We start from the raw sequence: 22560 nt of genomic DNA, 5'->3' as shown, positions 1-22560 counted from the left end.
ATGACTCATCTTCTGAGGTCCTGTGAAATTCCTTATGGTCCTAACATATTACACAAACAATATATGGCCAGAAGTATGTGGACACACAGACATCACATTCGTATGTGCTTGTTATGCATTTCATTTCTAAAACATTGTCATTTATAAGGAGTTGGTCCTCCCTAACAGCTTCTATTGAAAAAGTGTTCAACTGTACTGTGTGTTGTCACATGGCTTTGGTGATTTGCTCTCATACAGACACAAGAGCATCAGTGGTGAGGTCACGCTCTGATGATGGACTCAATTCAAAGATTACACCAGGCAAGTTCTTCCACACCAGCCTCAGGAAATCATTTCTTTATATGCTGGAACAGAAAACAGCCCTCCACAAATTGTTACAACAAAGTTGGAAGTTCTCTGAAATAAGATTTGCCTTCGCTGGAATTAAGGTGTCTTGCATAACTTATTAATTAGAAGAGGGTGTTGTGTCCACATCCTTTTGGCCTTATTGTGTATATTTACAAGCAGTATTTTGTCATCAAGAGCAGGTTATAAAAACGATGTGTTTACAGGGCAGGTTAAACTCTATTGACTGGAACACAGTTAGCCTCTTTTCAATACTCATTGAATTATTTGTTAAATACAGCTACAGCCATGTAAAATGCAGCGTGTTTAAGACCTCTTTATTATTACAATCACATCACATTTTACAATCATGCAGAAATCTGAAGGGACCACAGACTTTTTACACAAATATACACATGCTAATATGACTTTTTTTTTTTTTTTTTTTTACAAAGTAATAATTTATCTGTATGAATGAGACATATCAAAGGAATACTCCGGGTTCAATACAAGTGAAGCTCAATCAGCAGCATTTGTGTCATAATATTGATAACCACAAAAATTAATTTTGCCTCGTTCCTCCTTTTCTTTAAAAAGCACAAATATGTGTTCCAGTGAGACACTTACAATGGAAGTCAATGGGGTCAATCTGTAAACATTAAAATACTCACTGTTTCAAAAGTATAGACACAAGACATAAACAATATGTGTGTTAACATGATTTTAGTGTGATAAAATCACTTACTAACCACATCTGTGGAAAGTTAGAGACAATTTTTTAACCTCATTGCCATGATGATGTAACGCCATAAACCCTAAAACAAATGTTACAGCTCAAATAATACACAAGTTTTAACAGAATAATTAATGTAAGTGATTTTATAAAATTATAAGCTTCACATTTCTGACTTTAAACCCTCTAAAAATTGACCCCATTCACTTCCATTGTAAGTGTCTCACTGGAACACACATTTGTGCTTTGAGTTGAAATCATTTTTTGTGGTAATCAACATAATGACACATACTGTCGATTGAACTTAACTTGTCTTGAACCCAAATATTTCTTTAATGGCAAAAAATCTGAAATAATGATTTGTTTATATGAAATTACATATTTCTATATACTGTAAATATCAGAAGGGCTATTGTTTTGTGACCCTTGAGTAAATATGATTTCAATTCAATTTATTACTGGTAATAAGAAGAACACTAATATGTGATGTTTCAGAATTTAACTCATAATTTCTTTGGTTTTAGATCCACTACAAATAAGGATTAGATAGAAAATTAAACATGAACATAAATAGAATAAGAGATTAATACAGTAACAAACAGAAACAGACAGCTTTTTCCCCTTCTAAGCTCTAAGCTTTTAAGTATTGTGTTGTTGACATTTATTTGGACATGTTTCCCAATATATCCCTGAAAGAGATCTGAGAAAAGAGAAAAGGCCTTAATCCAGCTAATCTGTAATCTCTTCACCCACTAACATGCTGTGTGTGCTCAGATTAACAGCGTATGGCTCTGTGTCTGAACTGTTGTCTTCTGGTGTTATGGAGGCCATGACTGTCCTGTAAAAGAACAAACAGAAACATTAGTGTGATGGTAAACAGAAACCCAAAGGCATGGATTCATACACTTGTGAATGGTGTTTAAAAGCCTTGTCAAAAACGCTGATGCTGATTTGACAAAGTCATGTCTGAAAGTTTAAGAAAAGGTTTACTTGAGGCTTGAAGGTTATTTATCAGTGGCGGTAGAGCCTCCTTAAAAACGATTTCAAAATGCACGTAACAACTGAAGTGATAAATGTACTTTTGTTTTTATCTATTAATGTGCATAACTCACATTCATAGGGCCTGTAATGTACAAATATGTCATCTTTATTGTCCATTTTTCCTGTGGCAAGTTTTGATCACGAATGTCAGAGGAGACTGACAGCATGATGGCAACTCTCTTAGTAAACTGACTGGCCAGTCAGAATGGATATTCAGATGCAGAAACATAATTTGTCTATGTCCAAAATGCATTTGAAAAAAGGCAAAGAAAATAGCATAAATAGCCAATCATTATCAGAGGTAACCTTTCAAGCCAATCAGCATTCAGGGGCTGTATGTACAGCAGAAAGCACAGTTATGATGTCATAAGTGGAATTCATAAAGTTTCATAAGTGTTATGACTTGATCTCAGCTCCTATATTATTTAAGAGTGCTAGAGATGTTTTCTAACTTAGTTAACAAATGAAATCCATCAACGTATTTTTTCGCTTAACTCAGTATTGTGGATATACAGGTGCATCTCAATAAATTAGAATGTCGTGGAAAAGTTCATTTATTTCAGTAATTCAACTCAAATTGTGAAACTCGTGTATTAAATAAATTCAGTGCACACAGACTGAAGTAGTTTAAGTCTTTGGTTCTTTTAATTGTGATGATTTTGGCTCACATTTAACAAAAACCCACCAATTCACTATTTCAAAAAATTAGAATATGGTGACATGCCAATCAGCTAATCAACTCAAAACACCTGCAAAGGTTTCCTGAGCCTTCAAAATGGTCTCTCAGTCTGGTTCACTAGGCTACACAATCATGGGGAAGACTGCTGATCTGACAGTTGTCCAGAAGACAATCACTGACACCCTTCACAAGGAGGGTAAGCCACAAACATTCATTGCCAAAGAAGCTGGCTGTTCACAGAGTGCTGTATCCAAGCATGTTAACAGAAAGTTGAGTGGAAGGAAAAAGTGTGGAAGAAAAAGATGCTTAACCAACCGAGAGAACTGCAGCCTTATGAGGATTGTCAAGCAAAATCGATTCAAGAATTTGGGTGAACTTCACAAGGAATGGACTGAGGCTGGGGTCAAGGCATCAAGAGCCACCACACACAGACGTGTCAAGGAATTTGGCTACAGTTGTCGTATTCCTCTTGTCAAGCCACTCCTGAACCACAGACAACGTCAGAGGCGTCTTACCTGGGCTAAGGAGAAGAAGAACTGGACTGTTGCCCAGTGGTCCAAAGTCCTCTTTTCAGATGAGAGCAAGTTTTGTATTTCATTTGGAAACCAAGGTCCTAGAGTCTGGAGGAAGGGTGGAGAAGCTCATAGCCCAAGTTGCTTGAAGTCCAGTGTTAAGTTTCCACAGTCTGTGATGATTTGGGGTGCAATGTCATCTGCTGGTGTTGGTCCATTGTGTTTTTGAAAACCAAAGTCACTGCACCCGTTTACCAAGAAATTTTGGAGCACTTCATGCTTCCTTCTGCTGACCAGCTTTTTAAAGATGCTGATTTCATTTTCCAGCAGGATTTGGCACCTGCCCACACTGCCAAAAAACACCAAAAGTTGGTTAAATGACCATGGTGTTGGTGTGCTTGACTGGCCAGCAAACTCACCAGACCTGAACCCCATAGAGAATCTATGGGGTATTGTCAAGAGGAAAATGAGAAACAAGAGACCAAAAAATGCAGATGAGCTGAAGGCCACAGTCAAAGAAACCTGGGCTTCCATACCACCTCAGCAGTGCCACAAACTGATCACCTCCATGCCACGCCGAATTGAGGCAGTAATTAAAGCAAAAGGAGCCCCTACCAAGTATTGAGTACATATACAGTAAATGAACATACTTTCCAGAAGGCCAACAATTCACTAAAAATGTTTTTTTTATTGGTCTTATGATGTATTCTAATTTTTTGAGATAGTGAATTGGTGGGTTTTTGTTAAATGTGAGCCAAAATCATCACAATTAAAAGAACCAAAGACTTAAACTACTTCAGTCTGTGTGCATTGAATTTATTTAATACACAAGTTTCACAATTTGAGTTGAATTACTGAAATAAATGAACTTTTCCACAACATTCTAATTTATTGAGATGCACCTGTATTTGCTCTAGCACAGTGAATGTACTTTACAGTAGTGAAAATGCATGTCTATGGAAAAAAGACATATTAGAGCATCTGAAAAGAGCCCGACTCAAACACTTTATATAAAACATTTCATAGTTTAATGTGCTTTGACAGGTTTAACACCAGCTCATTACTTACATTGAACTGCTTTATTCTTATCTGTACATATAATAAACTCAACAAAAAAACAACAACTTGTCCTAAAAGCAAACTAGTGGCTGTTTCTTCAAATAGACTTACTTCATGAAGCGAATTGAAGTAAAATATTGATTATTAATCTCTAAACTGAACCGTATGTTCACTGAAATTTGCCATGTAACACAAGTAATCATTTAAGAACAGCAACTTTAATGGGGAAGACTTTGTATTATTATCAGTTAATTTTGTGATTTAAATAGTCCTTTTGCACACTTGTTGAAAAGCATGAAAAGCATTTATATTTCAATATTTTTTGTACACAATCATTAGCGTACACTTATACGTTTAGATTTTTTGTAGCCTTCAATTTATATATTGTTTGTAAGATGTGTAATGATGTTTCAAAATTCAGGAAATCAAATTTGGCTTTCTCCATACATGAATCAAATAAATAATAGGCAGATGAATCTATTATCAAAATCCTTTTTATGATGTGTGGTATGAAATCATGAATTAATTGTGTCAAGCCACTCTGATGTATTGCCCTTGCAGGTTCACTGTTGGCAGATTCAGTGTTTGAGGGTGGGCATTTTATAGACATCACTGTAGTCCTTATTTCACAACACTGAATCAGGCTTAAACCTTGCAGAAAGTTACTTTTAGCTTCTTTGTATAACTCTTACACAAGCTCTACATTTTGCAAAGAATTTTTTTCACTCTTCAGTCAAAGCTATTCTTAAGAGCATTTCTAAAATACATACATATTATACATACGGCCCATGATTTCTTGCTTCCATTGAAGCATACAAGATGCTCTTTAAATGCTCATGCTCGGATACCATGGATCATCATGTTTTGTTCTTGCATGCACGAGTACATGCTGTCATTCTGCAAAATTGGGACATACCAAATACTGTGAAATTTTGAAATTCATGTTAATTTTCCACTTCAACTTTTAATTCAAATTGTTATGCAAATAGAATTTGAAATATTTGTAATGAAAATAGAAGCACTTTCAATAGCTGTAGTCATTATTTCAGCTACCTACAGTACAATATAACTGCTTGTATAAGCTTCTAGGTCTCATTAAACACAAGCAGTTTCATTTGTTATCTCTGTGTCTACATCAGAGTTTCTTGTTTATCTGTTTTGCCTCAGGAGAAAGAACATATTTGTCATTATGGAAATTCCAAGTTTCTTGCCATTCAACTCATATCATTATCTGCTTAACTCCCGCAATGTAAAGAATTAGTACAACTATGTACAAAATAAACAGTCACACTTTACAACCAGGTTCCATTCATTAACATTAGATAATGTATTAGGTATCATGGACAAACAATGAACAATATATTGTTTACAGCATTTTTTAAGGTACAACAGGGCTAAAGGCTACAAAAACTCCCACAGTGCTTTCCTGTTTGTCACTAAACACTGCTAATGTCTGATTTTCAGGTAATTTGATCAAACATTTAATTACTTCTAAAATGTTGCACATTTCTCTAACTAATGAAAATCCCTGAAATGACCACATTTATTCTGAGACAAAATACTTATTTATCATTTTCAGTTTTGTTCAAGGTCATTAAATCAAACTGTCCAATAAGTGAAAGGATAGTATTGGGGTAAAAGGTGTTAAAGGTGTTGTATCATTATAACCCCAGGAGTGGGGTAAAACCTTAAAAAACAGAATTTTAATCAACACAATCTTCTGTTATTATTTCTTTTCACACAAATTAAATTGCTCCATCAAAAAAAATCTAATTTTCCTGAAGGTGCACTGTAAAAAATGTCCAGGATTTTAAAAGATTTAACAGTAATTTCTTACAAATAAAATACTGTTTTCAATATTTTACTATAAAATCAATGCAGGCTTGGTCATTTCCTGTCACAACACAACACATTTCTGTGAAAAAATACATTTGAATATCACACTGCATTATGGGAAAATGGTGTTTCGTTTTGAAGTCACCATTACGGCGTTTCATGTTCCCTTTGGATGGGACCTTATCTTATTTATTTCTAATTAAATTTCTCCCAGTTGGAGCAATTGTGTTTAAGAACACAAATTATTATACTGTATTGCATGGAGAAAATAAGTCAATTTAGTGGTTGACTGTATGTTGGCACATGATGTATAAACCACCATATAATGCACTTGAAAGTGAAGAAATAGTATCATTTAAATGAACGAGGAAGGAATGTTTGCAAAGCTAGGCAATAATATGGTTGTTTTTATCACTCATTCACTTTTTATAATGAGTTGTCAATCAGGCACACAAGATGGCGACACTCAGCATACCGTCATTTATTGGTCCTGTTCACTGTGAAGTCACAGTATACAGTTGTTTTTTAATTGTAATGCATTGTACAAATACTACTGTAAAATATACTGTGGAAGTCATGCAACTAGTAGCCAGGAATTTACTGTAAACTCACACTAATTATTATTGTTATTATTATTATTATTTACAGTGCGTGCCTTTAGCCCAGTTGTAATCTTTGTTAATGTTAGTGCAAAAAAAATACTATTGTTCATTTTTAGTTCATGCGAGTTTGTCGCATTAACAAAAGTTAACATGTACAACTTTTGATTTAAAAAATGTATTAGTATATGTGGATTAATGCTGTAAAATTATTGTTCATTGTTAGTTCATGTTAACTAATGTTGTGAACTAATGTTAGCAAATGGAACCTTATTGTAAAGTGTTAGCCAAGAAACTGAAAAATAACCATTACATAACAATATTTACAAGACAGGAGATTAATAAGTGCAATGCAGTTCCCTATCTGTCACTCACTCGACGTTGGTGTCGATGTAGTGACACTAGGGGTCACTCTTGGGAGCCCAAGACACCTCTGGTCTTTGATAAAAGGCCAATGAAAATTGGCGAGTGGTATTTGTATGCCACTCCCCCGGACATACGGGTATAAAAGGAGCTGGTATGCAACCACTCATTCAGATTTTCTCTTCGGAGCCGAACGGTCATGCTCATTGAGCTGAATAGCACTGTTCATTCACCTCTGCTGGATCTGACGGTGCATTTCAGCGGCTTCTCCCTCCTCTGCACTGGTGCACTGCAGAGAACGCCCCTGGGCGCTTCGGCAGAAAAACTAGAGAGTATATTTTCTGAAAGAGCATTTTTCCCCTCTAAAAGAGTATATATTTCTCTAAAAGAGCGCACACACGGAACGTCTTTTTAAAGACACGTCTTTTTAAAGATGCTTTTCTGATTGTGTGTTATTCCTGGTTGTGCTCGTTATCTCTCGCCTTCTAACAGTCACGATCACTGTCTTTCGTGTCTGGGCACTGCTCACGCGGAGACAGCGTTCGTGGATGGTCATGTTCTCATTGCGAGAATATGTCCATGGCAATGTTGCGGTCGTGGCTTGCCTTCGTAAGAAAGCGAGCCACCCCAGAGGCTCCCGCCTCGGTCCTTTTACCCACGGGTTTGAGGCCAGCGCGGCTAGCACTGGGGGCGATTTGGGGACCCCAATGGGACCGCCTCCGCCGGGTATCCCCCCGCGGACCTCCCATTCCCCAGCACGCTCGTCTGCCCCGATCGGGCTTCCGGGTGAGTCCGCCGGCTCGTCTCAAGGCGAGTTCGACCTCTTATTCGGAGCCCGCGAAAGTGATGAGCTCTGGAGCGCAGCATCGGAGAGCGGGCTCGTCCAGTCGGAAGCCTCAGCTGGGCTCCTCCCTTCGGGGTCGATCGCCCAGTCACAGGCTGACGCGGAGATGACGACATGCTTTCCCGGGCAGCCGCGAGCGTCGGTTAGAGTGGATTTCACCGCTCTTCCCTGAACCCTCGCGGCTCAGTGATTGGTTCCTGGGCTTGCGGTGCCGCTCAAAGCCACGCCCTGCCCCGTTCCTTTCTTCCCGGAAGTGCATGAAGAGCTGACAAGGTCGTGGGAGGCACTTTTTACTGCCCGGTCCCGATCTTTTCAGCTTCCCCCCTCTCACTACCCTCGATGTTGGGGCGGCCAAGGGTTATTCTGCAATCCCCCGGTGGATAAAGGCACTCACGGTGCACCTATGCCTGCAGAGCGCCGCCACCTGGCGTGGGTGCCCAAAGCCCCTGTCCAAGGCCTGTAGGTTTACGTTGTCTCTGACGGCCAAGGCCTACGGTGCCGCTGGACAAGCCGCCTCCGCCCTGCACGCCATGGCTCTCCTGCAAGTCCGCCAAAGCGCTAAAGGAACTGCACAAGGGTAGTTCCGCACCGGGATTGATGCAGGAACTGCGCTCGGCGACTGACCTTGCTCTCCGAGCGACGGAGGTCACGGCGCAGTCTCTCGGGCGGACGATGGCCACACTAGTGGTCCAGGAGTGCCACCTTTGGCTCAACCTGGCCGAGATGGGTGAGGCCGACAAGACACGACTCCTTGCTGCCCCCATTTCCCAGGCGGGCCTATTCGGCGACACCGTCGAGGACTTTGCCCAGCAGTTCTCGATGGTAGAGCAGTAGATGGATGCTAGCCGGCATATCCTGCCCCGGCGCGGCTCAAGATCCCACACCCCATCTACTCATCGCCAAGGGCGTCCCCCTGCAGTGACTGCGCCGGCTCCGCCGCAGCCCGCCCCTTCGGCCTGGCCCCGGCATGGAGCCGACCGCAGGAAGCAGACCCCACCCGTCTCGCGGCCGCCCAGAACCTGTGAAAGGCTTCAAAGCACCCTTGAGACGGGCGACCCAGGGACAACGAAACCCGCTGCTCTGGAGCTGGTAAGCAGATCTTCATCTTTTTGTTACCTTTTGCATTTAATTGCACTGCATGCCCAAGTGGCTGCAGTACTCAAGAGCTCAGCAAGAGTGGTTTCCTTGTTCCCTGGGTCACATATCCGGTGTGTACGGCTGGCATCACGACCATCGTCCACCATTCCATTTGGCAGGTTGGCGCTCCAGCGGCAGTCTCCCGCTCTGAGCACCCAGCTTTGGCACAAATCTGCCCCCGATGTGACAGTCTCCACGGGTCACGAGGACAGGTCTCTTCCTTCCCCGTCCCAGGCTGTTCCGGGGGTGGTCACAAGGAGCCAGGTAAGTGCTTCGATGTCCTCGGACTCAGCACGGCCATGACATGGTGTGGCACTTCGAGCTCCGCCCCGCCGCAAGGCCCCACCTGCCGGTACATCCAATGACGTTGTCCCCTTGGTCCCCCTTGCGCGGATTCTTGGACGCATGGCTTGCCCCGAAGGATGCGTACTTTCACGTCTCGATCCTTCCTCGACACAGACCCTTCCTGCGGTTCGCGTTCGAGGGTCAGGCGTATCAGTACAAGTCCTCCCTTTCGGCCTGTCCCTGTCTCCTCACGTCTTTACGAAGATCACAGAGGCTGCCCTTGCCCCGTTAAGGGAGGTGGGCATTCGCATTCTCAACTATCTCGATGACTGGCTAATCTTAGCTCACTCTTGAGACGTGTTATGCGCACACAGGGACCTGGTGCTCTCACACCTCAGCCGACTAGGGCTTCGGGTCAACTGGGAAAAGAGCAAGCTCCTCCCGGTTCAGAGCATCTCTTTTCTCGGTTTGGAGTTGAACTCAGTCTCCTTGATGTCGCACCTTACGAACGAGCGCGCCCAGTCGGTGCTGGCCTGTTTGAAGGCGTTCAAACAGAAAACAGCGGTTCCACTGAAACTGTTTCTGAGGCTCCTGGGGCATATGGCATCCTCGGCGGTGGCCACCCCGCTCGGGTTGATGCATATGAGGCCGCTTCAGCACTGGCTCCAGACTCGAGTCCCGAGACGGGCATGGCGCCAAGGGAAACACCGCGTGGCCATTACGTCGGTCTGTCACCGTCTTTTCAGCCCTTGGACCGACCTCTCGTTTCTATGAGCAGGTGTTCCACTAGAACTGGTCTCCAGGCACGTCGTGGTCACGACAGACGCCTCCAAAACAGTCTGCGCTCCCGCTGTATGTCACAACTCGCCCGCCGTCTCCTCCAACGGAGTCAGCAGCACCTCAAGTCGCTGCAAGCCACTCACATCCCGGGCAACCTCAACACTTCGGCGGACGTGCCGTCACAACAGGTTACCTTCAAGGGAGAGTGGAGACTCCACCTTCAGGTGGTCCAGCTGATTTGGAGTCGATTCGACAGGCACAGGTGCACCTGTTCGCCTCCCAAGAATCCTCCCCACTGCCCGCTCTGGTACGCCCTGACCGAGGCCTTCCTCGGCATAGACGCGCTGGCACACAGCTGGTCCCCTGGCATTCGCAAATATGCGTTTTCCCCCAGTGAGCCTGCTTGCACAGACCCTGTGCAAGGTCAGGGAGGACGAGGAGAAGGTCGTCCTGGTAAGCACCCTACTGGCCCGCCCAGACGTGGTGCTCATACCTCACGCTCCTCGTGACAGCTCCCCCCATGCAAATTCCCCTGAGGAAGGACCTTCTTTCTCAGGGAAGGGGCACCATCCGGCACCCGCGCCCAGACCTCTGAAATCTCCATGTCTGGCCCCTTGACAGGATGTGGAAGACCTAAGCTGTCTCCCACCTGTGATGGTAGACACGTTCACTCAGGCTAGGGCTCCCTCTACGAGGCGCCTGTATGCCTTTTAAGTGGCGTCTGTTCACTAAGTGGTGTTCTTCCCGTCGGAAGACCCCCAGAGATGCACAGTCAGATCAGTGCTTTCCTTCCTGCAAGAGAGGTTGGAAGGGAGGCTGTCCCCTTCCACCTTGAAGGTGTACGTTGCTGCCATAGCAGCACACCATGACGCAGTCGACGGTAAGTCCTTAGGGAAGCATGATCTGATCATCAGGTTCCTAAGAGGCGCCAGGAGGCTGAATCCCTCCAGGCCACGCCTCGTTCCCTCATCGGACCTCTGTAGTTTTTCAGGGTCTACAGAGAGCCCCCTTTGAGCTTTGCAGTCAGCCGAGCTTAAGGCACTCTCCTTGAAGACTGCCCTCCTGACTGCGCTCACTTCCATCAAGAGGGTAGGTGACCTGCAAGCGTTCCCTGTCAGAGAAACGTGCCTGGAGTTCGGTCCGGGCTATTCTCACGTGATCCTGAGACCCTGACCGGGCTATGTGCCCAAGGTTCCCACCACTCCTTTTAGGGACCAGGTGGTGAACCTGCAAGTGCTGCCCCAGGAGGAGGCAGACCCAGCCCTGTCGTTGCTGTGTCCGGTGTGCGCTTTACGCATCTATTTGGGTCGCACGCAGAACTTTAGAGTCTCTGAGCAGCTCTTTGTTTGCTTTGGTGCACAGCAGAAAGGAAGCGCTGTCTCCAAGCAGAGGATCGCCCACTGGCTCATTGACGCCATAACTATGGCATATCTCGCCCAAAACATGCCGCCCCTGGTAGGGCTACGAGCCCATTCTACCCGTGGTGTAGCGGCTTCTTGGGCTCTGGCCAGAGGTGCCTCTCTAACAGACATTTGCAGAGCAGCGGGCTGGGCAACACCCAACACCTTTGCAAGGTTCTACAACCTCCGGGTGGAACCGGTTTCGTCCCAGGTAGTGGCACGCAACACAAGCGGATAAGCCCGGGATAGCCAGCCGGGTGTATCGCTTGCACATAGCGCCTTCCACCTCCTTTTGTGCTGAAGACGTGTGCTGTTAATTCCCAGTAGTGTTCACAAAAGTTGTTCCCTTGTTGACTTCCTCCGAGCCCTATGGCAGTCGAGCTTTTGGAGAGACTCGCTGCCGGCCCAGTACACGCGCTAACTAAGAGCCCGGTTCTGGGGTAGGTGCTCTGCATGTGGCGGTTCCCTGTAAGGCTAACCCCATGCGATCTATATCTTCTGCTAATTCATTTCCCTGCTGGCAAACTGCATCTTCCTTGGGCAGAGCCCCTCTGCCCCGGTCTCCATGTTGTAGTAACTCCTCCCCCATTAGGCAGGATCTACTTTGAAGGCTCTCCACATGGTTGGAAAGACCATGTGATGTATTCTTCCACTTAAATATCCCCCCCTCTCTTGGGGCGAGGTGTGGTCTTCGCAGTGTCCTCCCCTTGGGAGGGACACCCCCCAACTAGACCTGGCAGCCCAGTCGGATAATCCCCCTTCTTTTTTAGGGAGTGGAAAAAGAGAAGGGGAAAGAGGCCACGACTGGGTTAAGCCTGTCTCTATCTCTGGGTAGTCGACTTGTCCCCAAAAAGGGCCGTTCGACACTCATAACTGTGTTGGGGGAGGTTACGTGTCGACCTGGTGTGCTGGCTATGAGGCACACAGCAAGTCTGCCCACCACACACCGCCAGTTCACGTAACACAGTTCAGCCTTGTGGCGTTTTGTATAGGGACCCCTAGTGTCACTACATCGACACCAACGTTGAGTGAGTGACAGATAGGGAACGTCATGGTTACTGGTGTAACCTCCGTTCCCTGATGGAGGGAACGAGATGTTGGTCCCTCCTGCCACAACGCTGAACTACCCGCTGAAATGGCCGGACCTTATATCGGCTCCTCAGCGTAAAACCTGAATGAGTGGTTGCATACCAGCTCCTTTTATACCCGTATGTTCGGGGGAGTGGCATGCAAATACCACTCGCCAATTTTCATTGGCCTTTTATCAAAGACCAGAGGTGTCTCGGGCTCCCGAGTGTGACCCCTAGTGTCACTACATCGACACCAACGTCTCGTTTCCTCCATCAGGGAACGGAGGTTACACCAGTAACCATGACAATCTGTAACCAGAAGAAGTGGGCTACAAATTGTTTTTGTGTTACGTCTAAACCTGCATGGTTACACTCATTAGAAATACTTTATGAGAGATGAAAGTTGAAATGAAGTCTTGCTGCAGCAATTTTAATTCATTGTTAAATATGCCATGCAAACAATTAGAACTGGTAAGAGCGTCATTATTTTACTTTTATTATGTTATTCACAGTGATTTCATGTTTTCTGTACACACATTGTGCCTCATTCATGAAACATGAGCAGAAGGAGTTTCTGTGCAAATTGTAAGTAAAAACATTTTCATAAATTGTATAGTTCTTGACACCAAATTCTGGTTGGATGAGCCACGTTTGAAGCTGTTAAACATGATCACACTGAAACTCGACATGTTGCTACTGAATGTTCCAACACAGACCGATTTCCGCTGACGAACTTTTGAGCTACTGTCGCTGAATTCACAGTCAGATCAGTCTGAATAAGCCACACTTGTAACTAAACATTCCATTTCAATGTGCCCATTTGCTTGGGAAAATAAACCGCCTACAGTTCGACAAATGAACTATATTACTTGGTGGAGGAATTACTAATTCCGATTATTAGCGTTAATAAATTTGACAGTTTATTGAACACTGGTGTCTTTTATAATATTGTTGTTGCCGCCATTGTATAATGAACCATTGTAATAAAGCTCTCAAGACTTTATTAGTGATTTTACCATGGTAAAGGGGGTTTCGGTGAAATCATTGTAACACATAGCCTCTTGTGGCTTAATGCTTTATTACGTATATTGTCACATTGATTTAAATACTACAATTTACATTACAAAGAAATATGTACATGAAACATGTTTTAAGATTGAGATGAAAATGATCCATTCAAGCTCTCAATAAGTAAATAACGAGATAAAGGAAGATGGAAAGAGAGTGTAAGAGACTGGACTAGTGAACGTGCTCTTATGATTATGATTCTTTGAAAAACTGACAAAACTTTTCTTTGACAAAAAACTAAATCTTTCAAAGGCCTCTTAAATGGATAGTTCACCCCCCAAAAATGTTTGTGTACCCCTATGTTGTTCTAAACCTGTACAGACTTTTTCCCTGGGAACACATTGGGAGATGATTGTTAAAAATCTTTTTAATAATAAAATAAATTGTCCTGAATTTAATTCTTTAACATTTTAAAAAGATTATCTTGCAAATGTCAAGTCAATCAAGAACTTTAGGAAGAACCAGTGGGAACCCAGATGAACCAGAAAAACCAGTCTTTATCTGATATCTTTCATAGTGAAGATATTTACTGTCATTAAGCATCAACGTGAAAAACAAAAACAGGTTTCTTTAAAAGAAAGTAAATGGGGATGTTCATATTGAAAGGGAAAAATCCTTCTCACATTTTTATTAAACTGAAAATGAATCGTACTGATTTGAAAAGGGCTGAAATACAGGCTAGTGAGTTAGTGATGTGGAGAAGTGGACCTAGTTCTGCCCATCTCCTCATTGTAATCTCATCAGGAGTGTTAATCTGAGTGAGGCTCAGCATAATCCCTGTAGATTAGCATCTGCGCACCTGTATGGAGCCCAGCACTACTGATTTACCTGTCTTGATGACCTACATTCAGATGAGATCATATCACATGTTCACAAAATACTGTTGCTGTATAAACTGCTTTCTAAATGCAATTCCACTAACACTCGGCACAGACCTTTAGCCTGTTCTGAATTAGATGATCACATTTCTATAGACATCTGGGGCCGTATGTATAAAACTTCTAAGAAATGCTCTTAAGAATAGACCTAAACGTTGACTTAAACATCAAATAATTCTTAGCAAAAACTTGTGCAAGAGGAGGAGCTTTTATTTTGAAGCTTAAAGAAGCATTCAGCAAAGATTAAGCCTGATTCTTAAGTGCTGACTGAGGTGACAATTAAGGCCAAAGTATACTTTGGTTGTCTGTGTTGCTGATTGGAACGTGCACATAATGTGTTAAACAAATTTCTTCTTCAGCACAGTCTGCGCAGACCATCCAAATTCAGCCAAGATTTTCTCGTCCTCGTCTGTGAGCATCGTCTGCGAATGCGCCTGCCTTTGACTCTACAAAAAGTGTATCACAAAGCTGTCGTAGTGTGCATGTGTCCAGTGGCACTTGCAGCTGTACGGTTGTACACACTGTGTGTACCATAAGCACTACTACTGACCTGAGAAACATTTACTCTCAGAATATTTCATCAATCATGAAGTGTGTCCCGTATTTCTGTTGACTGTTTAAAAGAACTAATGTTGCCCAATTTGCGAATAAATAATTCTTTTGAACCGGTTCTTTTCAGTAAATTGGCCAAACGGGCTTGCAGAACGGTCTGAATCAAGTTGTGATTCAGTACAATTCGTTCAGTGCACTCTCACTGAATCATTTGGAGCGGTTTCTCACACAGTGAAACAGTATCGGGATATTGCCGAATACAGAGAACAAACAGCACTGGATACAGTGGAAATTTACCTACAGTCAACTGAAACAAAAGTCTGTCTTTTTGAGAGGAAACTTTGAGAAACTTCAGCTAGTCATGTGAACAAGGGGCTGTTCAAACTGAACGTGTTTTTGCTGTTTTTCAGTTTATTAATTGTTTTCCTTATAAACATTCGCTAGAAGGAATTCTTTTGACAACTGCATCATGTTTCTCTGCGTTTTAAGCATCTCTCACAGAAGCGCTGCATTTTTAGATGCTGTGTCAAGTTAAAAAGAACTTCTTCAACTGATAAAAACACGTCTTGAGACACCTGCGTTCTGCTCTATTCATTGCGGTGTGTTTAGCTTTTTAGCATGAGAATGCATTTGTTCTGAATGGTTACTGGAAGAAATGCTTTAGCCAAAAGTTACATGAACGCTACTTGTACTCGAGAAAAAAAAAAAATGCTTCTCTCAAAGTCACCAGAATTGAATGATTTGGTGTTGTTTTTGCAAAAACAAACAAACAAACAAAAAAAAATTCCCAGGGGAGCATGCCCCTGGATCCCCGTACATATAAATTTCAATTAGGCAGATTTTTGTGCGTACCCTCAGAATGAATCCTGCAGGCACCCGTGAATGCTTTAAAAGTGTTCGGTATACTTTGAAAGGCTGTGCTCTCGACCGTGTGTGAGATGATCTGAAAATAAGGTGTTGTGAAATAAGGACAACAGTTATATCTACACAAAAGGACCGCCCTCAACCACTGAATTAGCCAATAGTGAATGTGCAAGAGTGAAATGTAGAGCGGTATGACACAATTCATTCATGATTAACACATTATTAACTATTATATTATTGATAATAGGTTATTCTGTCCATTAATTCTTTGATTAATGTAAAATACAGATTTTAGTTCTCGTATTTTATAAAAAACAAAACATCATTCCACATCTTGACCAATGTTCTCCTCAAAAAATGTGCAATGTAAAGGCTACAGAAAATAGTGAATGCTATGTGAAATGCTTTTTTTTTTTTGGCACTATTTATCTGTGCTAGAGCAAAGATATCCATCTAATCACAATGAAATTAGGGTTGCTCCGATACCAACATTTTGGCTTAAAATAATATTAAATAATAATTGTAGTAATAATAATAATACAAATTATAAAGAATAATGATAATAATAATAAAAGCATTTATCATTCAGTTATTGTTATTAGTAGTATAATTGCTATTCATTTTAATATTATATTTTTCTATACAACAGTAATATTTTTCTGTCGTAATGTCTTCAATTTCACATGTCCAGTTAAACAGAGCTTTTATTTTGGTGGAACTTTTATTTTGATGGATCTTTGTGTTCCTCCTGTGTGATAGTTTTTAATAAGGTCCGCATTCTAAATGAAATGCTGAGATCTCAGAGCTGCACAGGTGGAGTTTGTATGAGTGTTCACAGTTGCTCAAACACTAAACACACCACATTATGAGCATCACCTGCGATCTGTTTGTGTGAAGTATGACAGAGAGCACAGCAGCACCTCTCGTTCATTCTGAAGTGTGCAGCGTGTGTAGACTGTATATTGTTTAAGTAAACAACGTCCTTCCACTGTTTTATGATCAGATGTGGCAAGATCAAATTGTCATTGATTTCATCTAAAAAATGTCACATATCGTAAAATGTTGCTAATAGCACCGCACTGCAGTATGGTACCAAAATTAGAAACAAGATTATATCGTACCATTTGACATTTTTTGGTATCCCGATATTTCGTTAGTACCAGTATACTGCGCAACCCTACAATGAAATTCACTGTTGATTATGTTCATCATTAATTTTAATAATTTTAGAGTATAATTAGATTTAATCTATTAGTTGTTGCAACCCTCTGTAAGCTTAGGCATGTAGCCTATCAAATTTTCCAAAAGTTTTGTTCACTTATATTTCTGATCTTCTTTCATTTCATCATAATACATCCAGAGACCTCAGATCAACCAATAGTCTACGGTTGACTTTTCCAAGGACACGTCTCAAACTGAAAGGAGATCGAGCCTTCTCAGTGGCTGCTCCACAGCTCTGGAATAATTTGCCACTTTACATAAAAACTGCATCAACATATGATGATTTTAAATTTCTTCTTAAAACTCATTTATTTATTATTGCATATGGTCACAAGTAGGTGCAGTGGTAACATTTTTGTGCATTGTCTGTGATTGTGTTTTGTGTCCTAATTTTAATTATTACTTTATTTGTTTAAACTCTGTACAGCACTTTGGCCAACAGCTGTTGTTTTTAAATGTGCTTTATAAATAAATATGACTGACTGACTAATGAGTTTTAATGTATTCAGTTAATGAAAAAAAATTTATGAAATAAAAAAATTATGTTGATAGATTTCACTTGTTTGCTCAACTACGAGTCACATTTGCCCAAATTCCGTTATCATATTAGTCCAACACATTCATTCTTTTTGAGAATACATTGTCTCCGTATAACACAGTCATTGTGCTACTCTTAACTAGATTAAAAAACATCTCCAGCACTCTTAAAAAATATAGGAGCTGAGACCAAGTCTTAACACTTAGGAACCTTTATGAACCTTTACTTATTCTTAAGTCTATAAATAAGAGCAAAATGACGTCATTATTATTATTTTGACACACTTTAGCCTCAAATTTCACTCTAAGCAGCTTTATACATATGACCCCTGGCCTTTTGTACGTTAACATGGTCAGTGTCACAAATGTATTTCATTTGATTAGTGACATAGAAAGAGTGCTGAATCCGACATATTTCTTCATTATATGTAATGACTTTGCTTTGTTTTAAATTTTGCCTGAATGCTACAGTTTTCTGTTTGTTTCCAGGTTTTAATAAAAAAAAAAAAAAAATAATAAAAAAAAAAAATACAAGTTTTTTCGAATTTCAGTGTCGTCACAGACTTTTGGACCCCATTATATGTTTAAACTATAAACACACAGAGTCATTTTCCAGCTATTTTGCATGAGATGCATTTATTTATAGACTTTTTTTAGGTTGTATGTCACCCATTTCACTAAATCGTTGACGCATTCATTCCCCTATAATTAAATACATTAGGTATATATTGTAGTTCAAGTATCATCATGAAGAATGATGCTGGAAGTCACTTACCCCTCACTGGTCAAAGCTGTGACGTCACTGCCCTGATCCTGTTGTTTGGCATTAGGGGATGACTGTGGCTGCTCACTGTGGGATGATCTATGATCCGAGGGACTGCGTCTCACAAAAGATTGTTTAAGACGAGCAGTTGGTAGTCTACCTCTGGCAGGTTCTCCCCATGGCCGTGGTAATGTAGAAGTACATGTAGGTCTCCATGTATTGTTTGATTGGTTGTCCTGACAGAACACGGCACGAGCTTCAAAAAATGATTGTGTACTAGAAGCAGAATGGATATTTTCTTCTGCCATGGCCCATCTTTGAATACAAGAGGTGGTTGGTGTTGTGGATGGAGCCTGCTTCCCACTAGGGGGGCAGGCTGTAGATGGAGGACTTGGCACTGCATGGTACACAGTGGGACAGGAGGGTGGAAGCCGTGTTCTGGAGACGGGCGGAGTTGTTGGTGGGTGTGGAGTTGCAGCCTCGCCCTCAAAGTGTTTATCACATCCTTGATGTGGTGAAGATCTGTGGGTACCTCCATTTGCCACTCCTGTTTTGGCAGAAGACTCGGCAGAGTGAGGCAGATGAACAGCCTTTCTTAAATGGTCGAGGGGGGCTGCTACCTCTCTTTCAAAATCCATTTTAATGCAGGCACCCACCAAAGCATCTTGCCTTACATATCGAGTATCTGAGAAACTCATGGAGCCTCGTTGCATGTTTGCCCTGTTGGGGAGCACAGTCTCTCTTTGCATTGAATTGCGGAGTTGTTGCCCTCTGCACTGTAAATCATTGTCCCCTTCCACACCAGGCAACCCTACACTGGTCTCATATGAGTTGTCCATCAGCATCTCTGGGGGTGGAGGGGGAAGGCTGTCTATATCTAGGTGTTCTGGTCTTTCTAGTAGTCTGGGATCAAGTGGATTTATGCTAGTGGATGTGGTAAGTGCTCCTCTGCTGTTCAACAACCGTGGAAGACTGCATTTCTTGTTGCCCCTAAGTTTTATTGGTCTATGGTATAAATAACTTTGACTTGAATTGTCTTCCGCCCCTTGACTAAAAGTATTAATAAGCCTCTTGACAGCATTTCGGCCTGGTGGTTCTGGCGTAAATGATGCAGGAGAGCTAGGTGGTGGCAATGCCTTAAAAGGCCCTTTGCTACCATACTGGAGACCGTAGAACCTGGCTGCACTTTGTCCTCCAGATAAATGTCTTCTGATCTTTGTGCAGACACGACCTCCAAGTACAAGTTCTCCAGGCCAATTTTTAGCCCTCCAGCTAGGTGTTTGATTGTCCCTGAGGCTTCTCTGTTGCTCATTAAGAACTGACTCCTGCACTTTGGTATGCAAACACTCTGTGGATTGTGAACGATTTGGTCCCCTTAAATGGCGGTGTTTGAGCTTCACATGACAGGTATTGTCTGCAGTTTTTGGCCGTCTGATTTTCATTTTTAAGTTACCGTTGGCTTGGTCATGGTTTTGAAGACAATCAAGAACATGAGGATGGCTGGAGTCTGCTTCAAATGAAGCACAAATTGTCCCCCTTGTCTTGTCGGTCAATCTTCTGTGCTCATTTATGGCACTGACATCATCTTCAATTTCTGCATCATCAACATCATCATCTTTATCATCATCATTGTCATCATTATCTGTTACTTCCTCACTGCCATTAAGAAGCTGCTGGTCAGGAGAGCTACTGGTGGTACTGACGGACACTGTGCCAGCGTTTGCTCCTGATCCAGAGCTTCCTCGATGGCGAAGAAGGCGTTCTGTGCCATTATGACTCTCATTGTCTGCACCTATGCCACTGTCCTCACTGTGCAGGGCAGAATCCTCTAGACAGGGTTTCCTGAGAGCAGCTGCTTCCACATGAGCCAAGACCTGCTTCAAGCGCCCCTCTGCCGCATGCTTGGCCAGTGTCTTCTCTCCTAACAGCTGGGACAGGGACCCAAAGTAGTCAGCTAGTTCCTGTAAGGATGAGTCACCCAGACATTTCACAGAATCTCCCACTGAGATCATTTTCACTGTAGAGTGAAGAAGCATTTGCTGTAGTAGTTCAGAAGGAAGCTCGGAAAAGTTCAGTCCATTGCTGGGTATGGTTGTTGTGGGGGGATAATCTTTGAGTGAAGCAGGCCAAGTCATGTGGTGTCCATGTTCCCTCAGCATCTGCTCACCTTCAGTGGCCATTTCCTCTAACGCCTGGTTGATCTCCTCATAGTGCAAGACTACTGAAGCTACTGCTGTCTGTAAAGAAAGGCGGCTCTGAGCTGCCTGGTCCAACAGCCCTAAAAGAGACTCGTATTTGGATATTCTGGGGTTCAGATAAGCATAGGTGGCCTGGTGTGCTTTTAATATGAACTCTGCTTTTGACTGCACATAGGAAGATTTTCTCAGCTTCTGTTTTCTTTGCTTTGTCCATTTTCCTTGCTTATCTTTAGTATTTATTTCTTCTGTCCCTTCTTGCTTGTTCCGTTCTTCTGTAATCTGTCCATCCTGAGAAGCTCTCCTCTGGGGGACAGCATCTTCTTCACTACCATCTTCTTTGACTACCACAGTGGCATCACAGACATCATCATCTATTGAGGATCTCTTACCTTGTACGCTAATAGTATTGTCTTGTATCTCTGATGTTGCTAGTCCTTCTGAAGCCGTGTTTTTCTCTGTTTTGACTTGAAGTTCTGTCCCATCAGAGAGCAGTTCAGCATTGCCTTCTTGAAGTCCGGAGAGCAGAGCTTTTTTACTAAAGAGCTGACCTTTAGATGGAGAGCAGCCCATACTGATGGAAGTACAGTGTTCCTTTTTTGATCAATTCAATCGACTGAAGCTTTAAAAGTGTCTGTCAAAAAACATCAACTTGGTGTGTGAAAAAGTTCTTGTTTACGCACCATAGGAGTTGTGTTCCTCTAGCTTCTTCATGAAAGTTTGTCCTTAAAATCCTTTGAATCACAATTCCTTTCAGTGGCAGCTTGCTTTGTGTCTTTCTTGAATATGACCAGTCTCACCCACACGCACATATGGTCACGCTCAAGGAATAAAGTACATGCGTAAGACCATAAGCTCATCATGCTATTAAGATGCCCTGCTGGTTACCTTGTCTTCTTTCCTTTTATACCCCTCATGAATTCTGAAAATATCCTTTGAATATGCACACATTATATTCAAGATATATTTTAAAAACTCAGTAACTTATTAAAAGTAAAAAAAATAAATTAAAAAAATGATATACACAATTTAAAAATAATTTTAATCCAAAAGAGATTAAGTAACTTTTTTTTTTTATTTAATTTCTAAATATTTAGACTACAGTACCTCATCATTTGTATTTTTAACAAACAACAGTAGCACAGTGTAAATTAAGTGAATTAAGTTCAGTGTGACTTCTTATTTCTAGATGTTTACTTCTGAATGAAATCCTCCCTCATTTGCAGTCTGCTGGCATATAGATATATATTTACCCAGATTTTACATTGTATCAAGTGGCAACCCAAAACAGTGCCAAAATTTTACAAAAGTAAACAAAAATGCCCCTTTGAAACATATTCCAAACACTGAAATAGCCCTAATAAAATTATAAAACATTTAAAAAAAAAAAAAAAATATATATATATATATATATATATATATATATATATATATATATATATATATATATATATTTACATGACGTGTTAAATACGATGATATATAAAATAAAAGTTATGGTTTTATTTTGTTTTTTAACTTGCATCATGTTATTCATGGTTTTCGAGGATGAGGACACACAACCTGTCCATGTTGACATCAGTCTAATTTGGCTTACTGAAAGTGACAGAGGAAATTGTGCCAAAATACAGTTTGATTGGATATACAAACTTTGATAGCAACAACAAAATATTTTGGAAGCGTTTTGTCCTCACTTTTAACAGCTGATAAGCCTATTCATTTTGTTGTCCAAATCTATGCATGATTATATGGTTTGATGCCTTTTATTTAGTATTGTTAATTATATGATTTTTCGTAGTTAATCAAGCAGTTTTTGAAAA

At 41.7% G+C, this 22560-nt stretch overlaps 1 protein-coding gene across 1 annotated transcript; it reads right to left on the bottom strand.

Annotated features, from left to right (window-relative positions):
- Nucleotides 1-645: 645 nt before the first annotated feature.
- Nucleotides 646-21508, bottom strand: LOC127410274 (uncharacterized). Its single transcript, XM_051645460.1, has 2 exons — nt 18558-21508; nt 646-1895 (listed from the first exon to the last, which is right to left on the bottom strand). Exons 1-2 carry the CDS (start codon nt 21311-21313, stop codon nt 1787-1789), a joined length of 2865 nt encoding a protein of 954 aa, XP_051501420.1. The 5' UTR covers nt 21314-21508; the 3' UTR covers nt 646-1786.
- Between the last annotated feature and the right edge of the window lie 1052 nt (nt 21509-22560).

Source organism: Myxocyprinus asiaticus, chromosome 19 (assembly GCF_019703515.2).
Source record: "Myxocyprinus asiaticus isolate MX2 ecotype Aquarium Trade chromosome 19, UBuf_Myxa_2, whole genome shotgun sequence".
NCBI classification, from domain to species: Eukaryota; Metazoa; Chordata; class Actinopteri; order Cypriniformes; family Catostomidae; genus Myxocyprinus; species Myxocyprinus asiaticus.
This window is presented reverse-complemented; position numbering and strand designations above follow the sequence as displayed.